This window comes from Alosa sapidissima, chromosome 22 (assembly GCF_018492685.1).
Source record: "Alosa sapidissima isolate fAloSap1 chromosome 22, fAloSap1.pri, whole genome shotgun sequence".
Taxonomy (NCBI): domain Eukaryota; kingdom Metazoa; phylum Chordata; class Actinopteri; order Clupeiformes; family Clupeidae; genus Alosa; species Alosa sapidissima.
In genome coordinates, this window is record NC_055978.1 from 26,974,418 (window position 1) to 26,990,636 (window position 16,219).

General features: G+C 43.4%; 1 protein-coding gene and 1 long non-coding RNA gene across 2 annotated transcripts; one reads left to right on the forward strand and one right to left on the reverse strand.

Moving 5' to 3' along the window:
• Window positions 1–2,732: 2,732 nt before the first annotated feature.
• LOC121697089 lies at window positions 2,733–7,388 on the reverse strand. Its single transcript, XR_006026388.1, has 3 exons — window positions 6,990–7,388; window positions 6,002–6,574; window positions 2,733–2,931 (listed from the first exon to the last, which is right to left on the reverse strand). It is a non-coding gene; the product is annotated as an uncharacterized LOC121697089 (long non-coding RNA).
• Window positions 3,672–15,874, forward strand: rhoq (ras homolog family member Q). Its single transcript, XM_042078372.1, has 5 exons — window positions 3,672–4,216; window positions 4,800–4,858; window positions 13,393–13,557; window positions 14,659–14,754; window positions 15,608–15,874. Exons 1-5 carry the CDS (start codon window positions 4,075–4,077, stop codon window positions 15,761–15,763), a joined length of 618 nt encoding a protein of 205 aa, XP_041934306.1. The 5' UTR covers window positions 3,672–4,074; the 3' UTR covers window positions 15,764–15,874.
• The last annotated feature ends 345 nt before the right edge of the window (window positions 15,875–16,219 follow it).

Sequence of the window (16,219 nt, forward strand, 5' to 3'; positions counted from 1 at the left end):
ATAATACAGCTGTAAGTGTTTTGGTTTAAAACTGGAAAGCTAAATATCTAAGGCATACCAACACGTTCAAATGCAAAAGTTGGCAGTGAAAAAACTTCAAGTCTTTTGGTGATACAAATGATAACATCATGCTGTTGAAACATTTAAAATATTTTTGTAGGAGATTTGACCTGGACCACAGAGTTACATACCACAACCTGGACAGCAAGTGAACTGACCGGTGTGTTAATCTCTCTTAGTCTTTTCCATCTTACTGCTGTTTTAATACAGAACTGTGTCAGTTTAGGTCTAAAACTAGTGAGCTATAGCCACCTAAAAGCAGGTTTTGTATCTTGCAAATGATCTCCAGAGCTTTACTAGCACTGCTTGAAGCCTGACAACATGCTAACTGTTGTTGGCAATACTGGGCTGTTTTCTTTCAGAAGGAATTTGAAGATGATACCGAAACTGGTTGCCTGATAACATCTAAAACAATATAATGATAATTAAAGTAGCAAATTCTTGCATAGTGTTGCTTTAATAAAGTAATCAATCTGACCATTAGACAAATCTATGTGCTTTAGTAAGGACAAAAGCATTTTAAAAGGAGTGATCTGTATCAACTGCTTTGTAAAGTGCCTTCCCACTATCAGTTCCCATCAGCTAAGGGGCACCTTGTGTCCTTTTTCAGCAAGATGTGAAGCCAGCACTGATGTGAACAGATGTCCCCAGAGATGCCTTGCTGAGAGGAATCAGGATTCTGGCAGCAAGCGGGGAAATCTGTGAGAAGTGTGGATACAGACCTTCCAAGGTCATTAAGAGATGTCTCATACAGATTCTCTTGAAGCAAGAAGAACTTTGTGATAGAACTTCTGTGTCTAACCCCCAACTTATCAATCTGTCCCATTGCCAAAATGGTCTTTTAAAATACTTGGGGATCAGTAGGGCCCAGCAGATGACACACCCTCCTGAGCAGGTACTGAGGGTGCCCCCTGGTGTGCAGTTGTAAGCATTACAGTTTATACTATTCCTTCAGCTAGGCACATTTAGACAGGATGGGGAAATCCCCTTCAGGATGTATCATGTCACCTTTTGGCAGTGGGCAGTCAGAGAACAGATACCAGTCTGGTTTTATGAGCCTTCCAACAATAAGTCTGTCTCAAAACCATCTGTTATTATTGTTATTTTTCAGAAATGACAAAGACCCAAAACTAATCATGGGGAGAGGGTGCAGAAATGTTAATTTTCCAGAAGGGCCTCAACTGGGACAGTCAAAGGTGTGCAGTGGCCCTAGGTCAGCTAAGAAAACTAGGCCATGAGATTTGGACAGAATGGGAGTCATTTACAAAACATGTACTACCCTACATCTATACAATCTACACATCCCAGCTTTTACCATTTTAAATGGTGAATATTCAGGAAAGTCACCGATATTTCCCAATGCTGTGTCACAGATCTCACTTCTAACACTAGATGGAACCAGAGTGCATTAGGTGTAAACCTGTTGTGGATTTGTGCATACATGCATGGCATACACTCATGGAGCTGCAGTGAATGAAACAAAAGAACGTCTATCGTGACTAATTTGAAGACGTATAGTCATGAGTCAGGTTGGAGTCAGATTGCTGTGCCAACATATTTAGGAGGTGCTGATTTACTGTTGTAATTAAAGCGCAATGGAAGCTTTAGAAGTTATCACCAACACAGAGGAGTGCATCTTTGTTTCAGTATCTTTTATCTGAGGCTGACCAAACATAATCTTTGTTAAGATGCGTATAATAATATTACATTTTATTCACACAAAAATTATTGACATTAAAATAAACATAGATCCCTTACCCCCTCCGTAGCTAAATAAAAACCTGTTGAGAATATGTCTCAATATGTCTCTTTCTTTTGCATACTTAGCTAACAATAAAGGATCTGCTAGCTTAGTGGGCTTTTTACACTATGTCTAGGGAAAAAATTTCATTCCCAAGGCATGTGGGGAGTCTTGCTGTAATTCTAGTCTTATAGACCATGTCAGCCCACCAAGATAATAACCATCCAACTGCTCTAAATAAAACATCGCTAAAATTATCCTCAGACCACCAGCCGTCTGTGCCTCTGGGCTGCTGTGTTGAAATCACGAGCCCTTCATTTACAAGGACACACGGCAACTGCACCACCCTCCTGATACCCAGCTGCTGGTGTCATACTCATCATGCTGAAGCCCCTCTTGTCGATCCCACCCACATACAGTAACCTATCCCTCCGCAAATCTGCAAATGAAAACATTGAATCATCACTACAGCAAAAGGCACTGCACAATGCACACCCACTGATAGGAAACAATTGTGTAAGGAGTAGCCTGGAACCCTACATTGGATACCTCAGCTTAAATACCAACATGAATATCGTTAGTACTTGATAACCCTTGGCAGTTACCAAAGAAAACCTGGTTAGGGTGGGGTAGCCCCTGTAATAGGCTACGCTTGTTTGGGCTAAGTTTAAGATGGGTGGGAATAATTCCCTTTGTCGCCTTCTTGGGGAGATAGTATTGGCATTAACATACCTCCTATTAGAAAAAAATAAATAGTAATACGGACAATAATTATTTGGACAACGGACGACGTGAATCCACCTGCTAAGGATCAAATATTGCCTCTGACAGTGGCATCAACCAAACCGTGAAAATACATCTTCCACACATACTGCGGGTTCTTCTGCATCACCAACAGGATCGAAACTTTACAAAATACAGGTCTGATGAGTATGCCAATCGCGCCTACCCAAATACAACGCACGCACGCACGCGCTCGTGCGCGCACGAAAGGTATGAGGTAATTGTTTAATCACATGACTTCTGCAGTGGCTGTCAAAAGTGATCCAGCAGCGCATCTTTGAGCAGCTCAGTTCGCTTCCAGCTGATTGGACCGCAGTCAGGTGTTAGGGACCATCATCAAAGTTCTCCTTCAAAAGAAATGTACAGGCTAAATTCTAGGGGGTCTGCACTTGCTAGACAAAAATCAGTAGGTGATAACATAATGAAATACCATAATAACAAATGTGATCAAATTCTCTGGTAGATTACAGTGTAGTAATAATAACAGAATTAATTACTTTATGGTTAGGCCTATGTGTTGGCAGAATGTAGGTTTGTTTTTGCTGTTTCTGCAGGGCTGACTTAGAAGTGTGAGCATTTTGAAATAGGACAAAAAACGTAATTGATATTCTGTCAGCTTACTCTGTCGCTATTTCCACTCCTTTATTTATCCAATTTCAAATGATTGTAAAATCAGCAACACAAAGGCCTACACACACAAACAAGCAAGCTGTCTCAGCAACTCTGCCCATTGCATTATCGCTGGTATTCCTGTGGCATCATATCCAAGAGCAACAGAACATGTTTGTCAAATTCCTGATTGAATGTCAATAGTTGTAACTGTTTTATTCACTTCATCATATTTCAATGGCCAAATAATGTTAGATGTATGTTAGGATAGCCCATTCGTATTTGCACAAACCTTTCTAGTAACAATGGTTATTTGCTGTGATTAAAATTGCTGTCTAATTGTTAAAACGTGTGAAGTAAGCTATATTGCTCTTCAATCTGCTCCACTGCAGCAGAGGGGAATTCCCTGTGAAACAGGTTTATAAAACTTTTGACGTACTCCCTTGTTCGGAATGCCTACCCCGCCTCTGTTGCAAGTCAGCTCGTGCAGGCTCCGGAGACAGGGGACTAAGGGGAGGTGAGGCTGGGTGCAAGAGGGAGAGCGCCGAATGTGGGTCGCCAGAAAGTGCCGCTGGGCTGCAGACACTCCGAGTCGCACGGGGTGGCGGGGGGAATGACTTGAGCACTGGAGGTTCAGTGCGGACGCTCATCACCTGGAATATCGGACGTCTGGATTGCATTTGACTGACTTCGCACGGTCAAAGAAAAGCCACTCTGCCGAGTTTGAGAGTAGAGGAGTACAGAGGAGATGGCATTTGGACGCACATCATCCCCGCGGTGTGCACAGCAAGCGGGACGCTGGTGACAGTTCAAACGCAGAGGTTTCACCTCAAAACAGCAGGAGGAATTCAGCCACTGAAGATGGTGATTCTGCTTGTGTCATGGCAAACGGAACTGGCACGATCATGTTGAAATGCGTGGTTGTCGGTGACGGTGCCGTTGGGAAAACTTGTCTGTTGATGAGTTATGCAAACGACGCTTTTCCCGAAGAGTATGTGCCCACTGTTTTTGATCATTACGCAGGTAAATCATGAAAGAGAAATTGTTAAAAAGAATTGGTGGTAATTAGATAAACTTTCATTGCTATCTATTTTAACTTGATGTTTTGCATCTTATGAAACATTTACCATTCACATTTGACTAAATACTAGCTTTGGGGATATTAATGATGATTATCACATCATATTGGTTATTAGAGCTGTACATGTCCGATTAGATTAACTGATCTTATGCATGTTGTTATTAAAACCACCTGTGAGCTTCAATAACAGCGACCCCCTCCTCCCTCGAAAAACTGTTTACAGGCAGGGGATGTTGACACTAATCAGTGTGCAAGTAGTAAATGTATGTTTATAACAGTGAGGTAATTAATTTGCCTATGTGTGCAATAACACAAGTCTATGTGATGATGAGAGAAGTGTGCATGTGTGACATAAGTATGAATGGAATGGTGTGGGTGAGAGAGAAAGGGAGATGACCCCCAATTGTTGTGTTATGTATTGAATGTTGTTCTTACTATTGTGAATCTGTTTGAACAACTAGAATATATAGTGTGGGCATGCAGACAGGAATAAGCTGTTGAGAATTGTGTGTATGATTTTTCCAGTCAGTGTAAATGTTGGAGGAAAGCAGTACCTGCTCGGATTGTATGACACAGCTGGTCAGGTGAGTGGAGGCTAAAAAAACATTCAAACATTCTGAACTTGTTTATCTTACTGACATCATGTAATCATAGTACAATCATAGCACAACAACTTATCACAAACTTCATTAATATTGCATAGTCTATATTCTGTACACACACACACACACTGAGGGCTCAAGGCCAGAGCTGTGGTAGTAAAGCCACAGTGTGTGTGGGGTGTGGTGGAGGACTTAGCCAGAGGGCTCAGCAGACATGTGGCTGCTTTTCCCCTTCCTGCTCTCCGCAGGGAGGCTGGCCAGATGCAGACGGCAGTCAAGATGTGGCCGGGATTTGATTTCAAAGAAGTTTTAGAGGCAAACACAAACACACACACACACACAAGCACGCGCTATATGCTGTCGCCGCAGCTGGAGTGAGTTAAGGCTCCTGCCGCCTGCGATTGATCAGTGGATGCTGAAGGCCGCGTGCGGGTCAGAGAGAGTATGGCAGTAATAATGGCTGCACACTCAGAGGAACAAAGGATCCCTTTCAAATTTCCTCTCATCACGGACCCTTGCCAGCACATGTGGCTCCAAGTTATAAGAAGTGGGTCATAAGGCTTGGAGAGGGGGATGAAGGGGAGAGAGGGAGAGAGGGAGAGGAGGATGAAAGGGCAGAAAAGAGTGAGGGAGAGAAAGAGAGAGAGAGAGAGAGAGAGATGAAACTAGGAGTGATGGGAGTTAGTGCTGCTGAGGGTTGTGGCTGTGTGTGTGTGGGGGGGGGGGGGGGGGGGGTGTCTTCACCCATATGAACTCCACTGCACAGTCATACATTTGAACCACTCGAGCGTTACAGCCCTGGGTGTGACAAATAGTCCTACCCCAGTTACCCTCTCCCTCTCTCACATATCTACTGTGTGTAATTGTGGCAGAGGAGCTGGAATGAGACAGGATTGGGAAGAGGATGTGAGAAGAATGTACATGCATTTGTAAAGTTGGGGATTTTTGTGTGTGTGATGAGGGTGGGGGGTGGGGGGGGGGGGTACTCTCAGATGATCTGACTATGCCTTGGAGCTTTCGTCTCCAGAGCCGCGCCAAAGCGTCAGATTGGTCTCAGATCAAATCGTGGACTGGCTGCGTGATTGGTGCTGACGTGCTGAATGTGAGGAGGCAGCAGAAACTCACCTAGAGAAGCTAGCTTCACACTGGAGCTCTGTCCCTTTCTGTCTTTCTCTTGTCGTTTCTCTTTCTTTTCTCGTTCTCCTTCTCTCTGTCTGACGTGTTTGTTTCGTTCACTACTTCCCTATGTCTCAGAGAGACGTACTGTACACATGGGGCGTGGAGCTTTGAGAGGACGGAGTCTTGGCGGCTCCAGATGGGAGAAGCAGCTGCTGTTTGCACAACACAGAATAACACGAGAACCTCTTGGTTGAAAGCCACTAAAACACCACCCATGACCACCCACCGCCAAATCATTACCCTTCCACCCTGCAGAATATCACTTGGACAACGCCTTGCAGGGTGTGACTGTTTACTTAATGTCCATCCCTGAGGGTGATGCTATTTATCCAGTAATGAAAAAGTGATAGATCAAGTGATAGATGGCACCTGCCGTCCTGCATTAATCTCACTGTTAGTCAAATGCCAGAACTGAGCCTCTTTCCACTTTCCTTTTTCTCCATCCCTGCTGTACTCATCTGCTGTCTGTCTACCTGCTTTGGCACATGTGCTGTGTGAAGTTCCTCTGGGACTGGAAATCTATTTCAGGAAGAAAAAGCCACAAGTGGCATTTGTGTGTTTACACATGGTGTGTAGCACACTCTCTAAAGCAAGCTGAGCGCTCTCTCTCACACACACACACACACACATTTACGCACACACAGACACACTTTTAAGTCATGACAGATGAAAAGCATCTCCTCAAAGTAGCATGGCGAGTATCTCACACTCAGAGAGAGTCATCTGTGAGCCCTGTGGTCTTGTTTGTGCAAAACCGTGTTTTGAATAGTAAGTGCTTAGAGGTGAAACTTAGTGTGTAGGTATGTGGGGAGGGGTTTGATTCGCTGCACAGCACGCTGTAATTAATGTGCAGTGACTGAATAAACATGCCTATGAATTATTCTCTTTGGAGGACAACAGGAGGAGATCTAGCACTGCCTTTCTCTCACCTCACCTCCTGTCTTTTATCTCTTATGTCTCTTTTACTTCTTCTTCTTTGGTCTGTATGTGCCAGAGGAATAAAGTCTACTCCAACAGTGGAGTTTTAGGATGTGTAAGGATTGGTGGCTTGATTGGAGGCTTGATTGGAGAGAAGTACTCAGTGGTGAATTGACCCATTTACAGCTCCACAGCAGACCGCAAAATCCAAAATCCACAGGAGCGCAGAGCTGACATCACACAAACAAACCACTCACACTCAAACACACTTTATATGCACAGGCACAGGCAAACCCACTCCCCAACACGCCACATACACACATGTGGACAGGAACATATATGTTTATAAAGAGAAAGGGGCACGGCCTTAATACCAGTCAAGTAGGGGAACCTAGAATATGGAACCTGGATTACAGGATTCCCATCCGTTCCTCTGCAAAACGTCGACATGTGAATACATTGAGCCAATCATATGGTGTGTTGTGAAGACATTGTGCCAATCATATGTTGTGAACTCGCTGCTGGAGCAAGATTGGTGTCGTGAAGCCTTGTGCAAGCGCATTTCTGCTGAATAGGGTGCCCAATGAGTGCCCAAAAAGCGTTGCAATATCCATTTCTCACTTTGTTTGGACTGTGGCCAATTCATATTGGCGAGGAAGCGGGTATAACGATGCTTCCATATAGGCCACATCTTCAAGTTCCTTCTTGGATTTTGACCTTGTTCCATGAATACAAATCGCCATTGTTAATTTGTTCGTCAGTACTGGACATGCCAAACTTCAATTATGGTGAATGTGGGTTTTGTCACTGAATAAAAGCCACATCACATGAGACTGTTTTTTAGAAACAAAATATCTTAACTTGTATGACACTTACATTTTCTGCCAGTAGTGTGACACATTTCGACAAGAATCATGATTTGATAAAGTCATGGTGTGTAGCACACTCTCTAAAGCAAGCTGAGCTCTTAGTCTCCATTGCTGCAACACATTGGTCCTCTTGCAAGGAAATGTAAACAAATTACGAACGTGGCTCACAAAAAAACAAGATATTGTCACATCTTGTTCTCTACACCCGTGAAGTTGTATTTAATATCGTGTCTTTACATTGCCTCTGTGTTATATAGGAAATACCACATTTCAATGTTACAATTCATTTCATCTGGTTTTGGTAATGTCACTAGCCCGGGTTGACACCAGACCCTTCTCAAATTTGCCGGAAGTTCGTCTGGGTTTTTTCCAGGCTATAATGTCACTGAAACAAAGAGGAAATAAAGTTTGACAGAGGCTTTATAGTACCTGTCAATTGTGCCTGTCATACTAATGTTAGTAGTAGCTGGAGTGAAATACTATTAATTAATTAGTAATTACTACTGTAAACAAAGTGAATTACTATCTGTCAGTCTACGAACAACTAAAAAGACAAGACTTCATATGCGATAGTCATTGCAGGCCAGTTATTTGCAGTAGCAGTGCTTTTGGCTTGTCCAGGTTCTTCACTGGAACAGCATCTGCAGCAACCAGTGCTCCTTTATCAAAAATCAATGGCAGCAGTGCATGACTTGGCAGCATTTCTTTGCCATGCTCGATGTTGTACTCTATTTTATATTCTTCCACTACTGTGATAGAGACATCAGTCAGGTGTTTGATCCTATTCTACATCAGATGCTCCTGAGATGTCCAGAACAGATTAAATAACAACACACTCTGAGCATAAGCAGCATAAGCACATTGCATGCATGTGTGTGTATGTGTGTATGTGTGTGTGTGTTTTAGTACATACATGCCATGCACATACAAGCACATGGAACCACATGGCTGGTCTGAACAATTGGTGGTATTGTGCATGTGTGGGTGTAGTGGACCACTCGGTGCTGGGCTGCCTGTGTGGACACTCAGGCTTGGGGCTGGAGAGAGAGAGAGAGAGAGAGAGAGAGAGAGAGAGAGAACAGCAGGGGAGCCAGAAGAGGAGAGGGAGAGGGCAGCTCTTAATTCTCCAGCTCCACTCATCCAGCAGGAAGAGAAGGAGGGGCGCCATGCTCCCAGGTCCACTGCATTAGACTGGTGCCTGTTTGTTCCAGGCCATTTCCTCTCAGCTTTTAGAGCACCGAGAAGCCCTCACTCAGTCTCAATCTCTCTTTCACTCTGTCTGTCTATCTCTTTCACACTCTCTCACGCTTGCTTTCTCTCACAAATACACACACTAATACACACAGACACACATGTAAACAAACAGACACAGGTGAAGGTAATATTGGACAGTCACATAGCTGTTTTAGAGGAGATGTTGAGGGTTCCCCTTGGTTATGTATCTGAGTGTTTGAGTAGTAACACTTCCTGGGGTACCTTGACAATAGAGCAGTATTTCTCAGGGAGAAAACTCAGTTTTAATGGAACACAATGTAATAAACTCCCTTACCACCACCATTACTACAAACACACACACACACACACTCAGATCCACACACAATTTTAACGAGAGGACACACAAATTCTTTGTTTGCTTAGGGTATTATAGCCCCGCCCGCCTGCATGTCAGCTCATTTTTCTCTAAGATACTAGTCTGGCTACCCTCAATGTACTAATGTTTCCCTCAGCTACCAGGATGGCGGGCCAATCAGGGACAAAAGGGAATAACGTTACAGTTTGTTCTGATATCGAAAGTGGCCGTAGTAGAGCTAGAGAAAGCAATACAATGGTCAAACATTAATAAATTGCTGCTGGACAAATTTGTATATTTACATGTATACAGCACAGGTGTAGGCTATATGTTGTTTCCTTATTGTAGGGGGGGGTGTTATTTCATGAAATAACCCCCCCCCCCCCCCCACACCCTGAAAATTACTTTTTCAACCCTGAAAACGTGTGTTTTTTGCCAACTTTCAAAGTACATAGTGGATTTATGTTCATGCTGGGTCCTTTAAAGGTATTTCATGTGGCATGCAATGCCGTAAGAGTACTTTGCACTACAAAGGGTATAGTGTCAAGGTCATATTTTAGGTCAAAGGTCACAAAAATGTCTCAAAATGCCTATTTTTTGCAAAAAACACAATATTCTATGTGTAGAGTTCAGTGTAGAGAAATGTTCATTATGGGCCCTTTGATGGTCTTCCATGTGGTATGTCATGCCATGAGAATAGTTTGCATTATAAAATATCCTATTTCAAGGTCATAGGTCACCCAAAATGCTCCAGAATTACATTCAATAAGAAACATTAAGCAGAGATCATTACAATGCACAATGTAAAACAAAGTTGACCTCTGTTGCAGGGTTGTATGTATCATCAAAGTCCTTTTAGGCAAGTCCCTCCACTCGGCGGCCATATTGCAACGCTTTTTGGGCACTCATTGGGCACCCTATTCAGCAGAAATGCGCTTGCACAAGGCTTCACGACACCAATCTTGCTCCAGCAGCGAGTTCACAACATATGATTGGCACAATGTCTTCACAACACACCATATGATTGGCTCAATGTATTCACATGTCGACGTTTTGCAGAGGAACGGATGGGATATGTGTAGACACCAGCGTTACAAACTAACCCCATGCATTTCTATGGAGGATTTTTTGAGTGCTGTGTCTCCTCATTAGAAAGTCTCTGGTATCATCTGCTGTATTTACCTGCTATACTATCAGTAGATGCAGTGGTGGTCTATGGTTGCCTCCCCCATAGCTTCCTCGTATGTTGACCCAACCAATGCTGTATCAGCCCTCTTCTGTTCCTCTTCCTTGTTCTGCATGCTGCAGGGCCTTTTCTCTCGCATTCTTTCGTTCCATTGTTCGCTCCCACTTTCTATCAACCTGCTCCTCACAGTAACTTTTGCGGTCATTACGCATGGAATGCAAGAACTGCCATTCCTCATCCCCCATCTTGACCCCAAAAAGGTTCTCTTGGGACCATCGTGCCGATTTGTTCTCACAAAAAATGTCAAACAGATTTTCCATATCCCCATTGTACTCCTTCATGTCAGTTTTCCATTTCTCACTTTGTTTGGACTGTGGCCAATTCATATTGGCGAGGAAGCGGGTATAACGATGCTTCCATATAGGCCACATCTTCAAGTTCCTTCTTGGATTTTGACCTTGTTCCATGAATACAAATCGCCATTGTTAATTTGTTCGTCAGTACTGGACATGCCAAACTTCAATTATGGTGAATGTGGGTTTTGTCACTGAATAAAAGCCACATCACATGAGACTGTTTTTTAGAAACAAAATATCTTAACTTGTATGACACTTACATTTTCTGCCAGTAGTGTGACACATTTCGACAAGAATCATGATTTGATAAAGTGTGGGAATGTTATTGATTTTTTGGGGAAAAAAGGCATTTCGGTGACATTTCACCTACAATATGACCTTGACATTAGACTTTTCATTGTGCAAAGTACTCTTACAATATGACATGACACATGTGAGATCATTACATGGTCCAACATAGAAATATTTATATGTTGTAATAGGCAAAAAGTGGAAAAGCTGTGAAATATGGCAAAAAACACACATTTTGCAGGGTTAAAAAAGCAATTTTTGGGGGGGGGGGGTTTGGAGTGCTTAAAACATCTTGTTGCATCAGGAAATCAGGGCTATTGTGGTATTTGGTATTAACACCCCCCCTACTTATTGCCAGGGCAGTTCATTATCAGTTTGTAAATTTAGAGGCAAAGTAGGAAGTAACGAATCCCTGGTCAATGCAATTGGTCAGGATGGAGCAATTATTTCAAAGTTTAGACAAAGTCTACATCTATTGCGACGCTACGATTGGAAACTTCCAACTGGAGCGATGCCAGACCCTCTTCTGGGTGTGGTGAGACCAGGCTAGGCATCATATGAGGCAGGAGGTTTTCAAGGGAGTGAAACAATGATGCAACCCATCTAATATACCAGTATGACTTCCATACCCAAACCATCCTGCTGCACAAGGCTGCGCCTGTTTGTTATCCAGGGTAGAGCAGCACACAGGCGCTGTATATCACCAGCTCGCCCATGAGATAGATGGAGAGATGGCAGGAGATGTGGGTGGGTGATCTGTTGCCTTATTCCAATTTCAGTTTGGCAGAGAGGGTGTAAATAATATCCCTCTCGCTCGGCAGAATGTTTTAACAGGCAGGGGGATATATTTATAACATCAGTGGCCACCGACATTAATACACACACACACACACACACACACACACACACACACACACACACACACAAGCCCATACATATACATATACGCCATACTAATGTATGTATGCATTCACACAATGCAGCAGTTTTAAAGTGGCTCTGTAGAGTATAGATTTGTTTCACACTGTTTTCTGAATTTCATTTGTGAAATCTTACAGTTCAGACTGGTACTGCAGTTTGTAGTTTCTTCTTGATATTGTACTGTATAGTTTCAGTTTGTTGCCTGAGTGTGTAGTTACCCTTACACTGAAGGTTACTCGGTGTCAGACTGTTCCTGTCATAGTTTGAGTCAGATTGCAAGTGTAATCTTAAGAGATTTAATTTGCAGCTGTTGTTGATGAGCTAGTTTTAGACAGCTGTTGCAGCATGTAGTTTCAGATTTCACTACTGTTGTAGTGCATAGTTTCAGACTGCTGTTTCAGTTAATACAAGTTTAAACTGGTGTGGTAGTTTATCATTTCAGATTACTGATGTTGTTTTTAAATTTCAAACAGACACTATGCTATTCTCAAACTGCTTACCAGGCCTGATGTCATAGAAGTTGTTTGCCCAGTCTTAGACCCTGTTAATACTTTAAAATGCATCTTGAGTGTTGGGATCACAAGTGGACAGTAAAAAGTCCACTTAGTAAAAATGTAAAAATGAAGTAAAAATGAAGCCGCATTAAACCGGTCACTCAAACCACTTCCTGAGATAGTTTGGGACGTATTTGCCCACATATCGTGAAGTATCTCCGACAAGGAAGTGATGTTGGCAGGAACAAAATCTGAAATCAAGTGGTTAGCTACATCTCAGGCAGTACACCTTTCTTTTACAACAGGAAGTAGGGTAGGTACCTGTCCTGAACAGGCGGACGGACAGACAGACATACACACTCACACAGCCCCAGAAACATCACTCACATGGCTATAGTGTAAATCCAGGCTTATCTGTTACAGAGGCTGAAGATCTCAGCCCTGAGCACACGGTCAAAAGCAGTGGAATAAAAACGAGCTATGATATGAGCTGTTCACATGGAAACCCAACTGAAAATACACAACAAACGCTCTAACTCACCTCAGACACTCAGAAATACGGTCACCTGAATGCTATTATTGGAAACAGCAACATGCCAAATCTGTGTAGCTTCTCCACTCATGTCTCTGATGTCAATACGTACTATACATGTGGTAATGCTGCCATATTCACCTCTGCTGTGATGTTTAACATGAACTAAGTCACCCTTTTCCTGCTTTGTTACCTCACAGGAAGACTATGACAGGCTGCGGCCACTGTCCTACCCCATGACTGACGTCTTCCTCATCTGCTTCTCTGTGGTGAACCCTGCCAGCTTTCAGAACGTGCGGGAGGAGTGGGTGCCTGAGTTGCAGGAGTATGCCCCTAATGTGCCCTACCTGCTCATTGGAACCCAGGCGAGTACCTCTCTCCTTGGGGGGTCTGTCAGCATCTCAGTGCACTCTCCATCCTCTCAGCCATGTCTTACTCATCACCATTCACATCTACCTGAAAACAGCACGCATGGTTTTAGAATAGATTATCCCATCGCATTTAGATGCTCTCTCTCCTACATGTAGGATTGCTTTGCAGCTCTCACTTGATTGAGTCCACACAGTTCAGTAGCCTCATGCCCACCTTCACATCCCGTCTGCCCTAATGACTGCTCCAATAAGTGCTAGGAGTAATGACACCAACTTGACACTTGAAATCAAAGTTTTTTTTACCATTGAGAACTTCAATAAAAAAAATTTCCATTCCAGAAAAAAACCATTATGTTAGTGGTCAAATGAATTCTGTGCTCCAGAAATCCCATGTCATAACCCATGCACCTGTACATCCTGGCAGTGTTTGTCATCCCCCTGCACGTCTGTCAGGGCATGTTTACTGCTGTGTCTGAGCCGCTCTTAATCACGACCAAGAGTGTGTGGAATACAAATGCTTAGCTGATCGATGAAAAGAGTCTCTTGCCCGCTGTCCTGTGCAGCACCTTTCCCTTTTTCATCCCCTCGCTCCTCTCCTCTACTGTCCTGGAAATTAGCATTAGCACGCTAAGATGAACTGTAATCAGATGGAGATCTGTGGCTACAGATGGGGTTCAATTTCATACACAGGTAGTCGCTAGTCAGCTGGCCTCACTTTACTGCACAGCTGCTCTGGCTTTCAGCTGCCCTTCTGGGAAATGGAAAATCCAGTTGCCCTTTTAAACGACTTTTTACAGAAATGATCTGGCTAATGTGTTGAGATGTGGGAAATACAGTAGGAACAACTTTTCCAGAGTAACACCCTGATAAGGTTACCCCCACCCCCCAAACACACTTTCTGTCGAGGCAGCCAGCGGGGTGATTGAAGAGTGTTATTTTCCAGGAGCCAGACACAAGGTTTCTGGACGATGTATGTTCTGTAAACACCAAAATGTCAACTAAGCCAAGTATATGGATACAGCAAGCATCCAGTCTGCCTTTGGGATGTTATATTTGTGAGGGCGTATTGTTGAGGTTATTTATTGACCTTTTCAGATTGACCTGCGGGATGACCCAAAGACCATCGCCAAGTTGAACGATGTGAAGGAGAAGCCCATTCCAACAGAACAGGGACAAAAGCTGGCCAAGGAGGTGAGGGCAGAGACCAAGCTCTTAAAAGAAAAGCACTACTCTTAATTCACAAAGCCACTGTAGATATGCTGCCTGTCTTACACATACCTGAAGGGTCAAAATGTCAGTAAAGACACCCACATCATTACCTGGCATTCCATAGCAGCAGTGATGATACACATCTAAAACTAGTTCTGATCTGGTTCTGAAGTTGGGAAGTCCTAGTGAGTAGAAACAGAAGTGTCTTGAACAAGTCATGCTCAGTTCTTCTTTGAGATATGTAACCTTTCGTATATATTTCAAAGGTGATCTAGTCCATATACATATACAGTACACATGGTTAATCATGGACTACTCATTTACAAATGCACTGGAAAATCATAAAATTACTGAAATCTAAATGTTTTTTAAAAAATATATCTCCATGAAGGGAATTATGGGTAGATTTTTCAGAATGTGTAACAGGCATGAAGTAGATCTGTGATCCGCGTGTTGGCAATGTCCTGTCTGGTACCATGCTCATTAACTGAACCTCTAGCACTCGGCCGCATCCATTCCAATCTGAGAGATAATGCATGCATCCAAACACTACCACACAAAAGCATGGCTTCCTATGTTCCCTTTCCTATTTAGAAACGCTATAATTTATTACAACTAATCACCCAAATGCAATATGTAAATATAATTTCACAAGGTGCATTAACATGTAGTAAAATTAGGTCACTTCATGCTATTTGCACCAGAGTATTAACTTGGCATTGCTGGGTACCCAATTCCCAGCGATAAGAGATTCTTAACACCAAGTGAATAAAAAAAGCATTTCACAGCTGTAAGTATGAAGTGTGTGTGTGTGTGTGTATGTGTGTCACTGCAGATTGGGGCCTGCTGTTATGTGGAGTGCTCCGCTCTCACACAGAAGGGTCTGAAGACGGTGTTCGACGAGGCCATCATCGCCATCCTGGCCCCAAAGAAGGGCGCCCTGAAAAGACGCCTGGGGCCCCGCTGCATCAACTGCTGCCTCATCACATGAGAGCAGCGCCCGGTCGCCAGCCCGACAGGAAAACAGCCCCTACAGGCATGACCGACTGACCAATGTGACTGTGTGCTAAATAAGCTAAAGAGAGACACAACAAAGACTTTTTAAAAAAAAAAAAAAGAACAAGAGCATGATATTGCAACCAGAAGATGATATTGCAATCAGAAGATGACTTGGGGAGGGGGGGGGGGGGGGGGCAGAAAATATCAGAAAGGGAATGGTGGGGTTTTCAAGATCAGGGAGCAGGTTTAAGGGGGTAAACAACAGGTGCAGTGGGCACAATAAACAACACATTCAACTGGAACAAGAGGTGGGAGGAGCAGCGTCACAATGACAGAGCGCCAGATGTACAAGCACAGTCCGAGACCAGAGAGGAGAAGAGGACAGCGACAGGCACACAAGTGGAGTGTGGGGGAACGGGAACACGAGGAGAGCAGACGCAACAACACA

Excerpts from the sequence above, each read along its gene's own strand:
- rhoq (XM_042078372.1), top strand. The coding sequence starts at position 4,075 with ATGGCAAACGGAACTGGCACGATCATGTTGAAATGCGTGGTTGTCGGT. Across the intron at positions 4,859-13,392 it reads TGTATGACACAGCTGGTCAG|GAAGACTATGACAGGCTGCG; the intron begins GTGAGTGGAGGC and ends GTTACCTCACAG. Across the intron at positions 13,558-14,658 it reads ACCTGCTCATTGGAACCCAG|ATTGACCTGCGGGATGACCC; the intron begins GCGAGTACCTCT and ends TGACCTTTTCAG.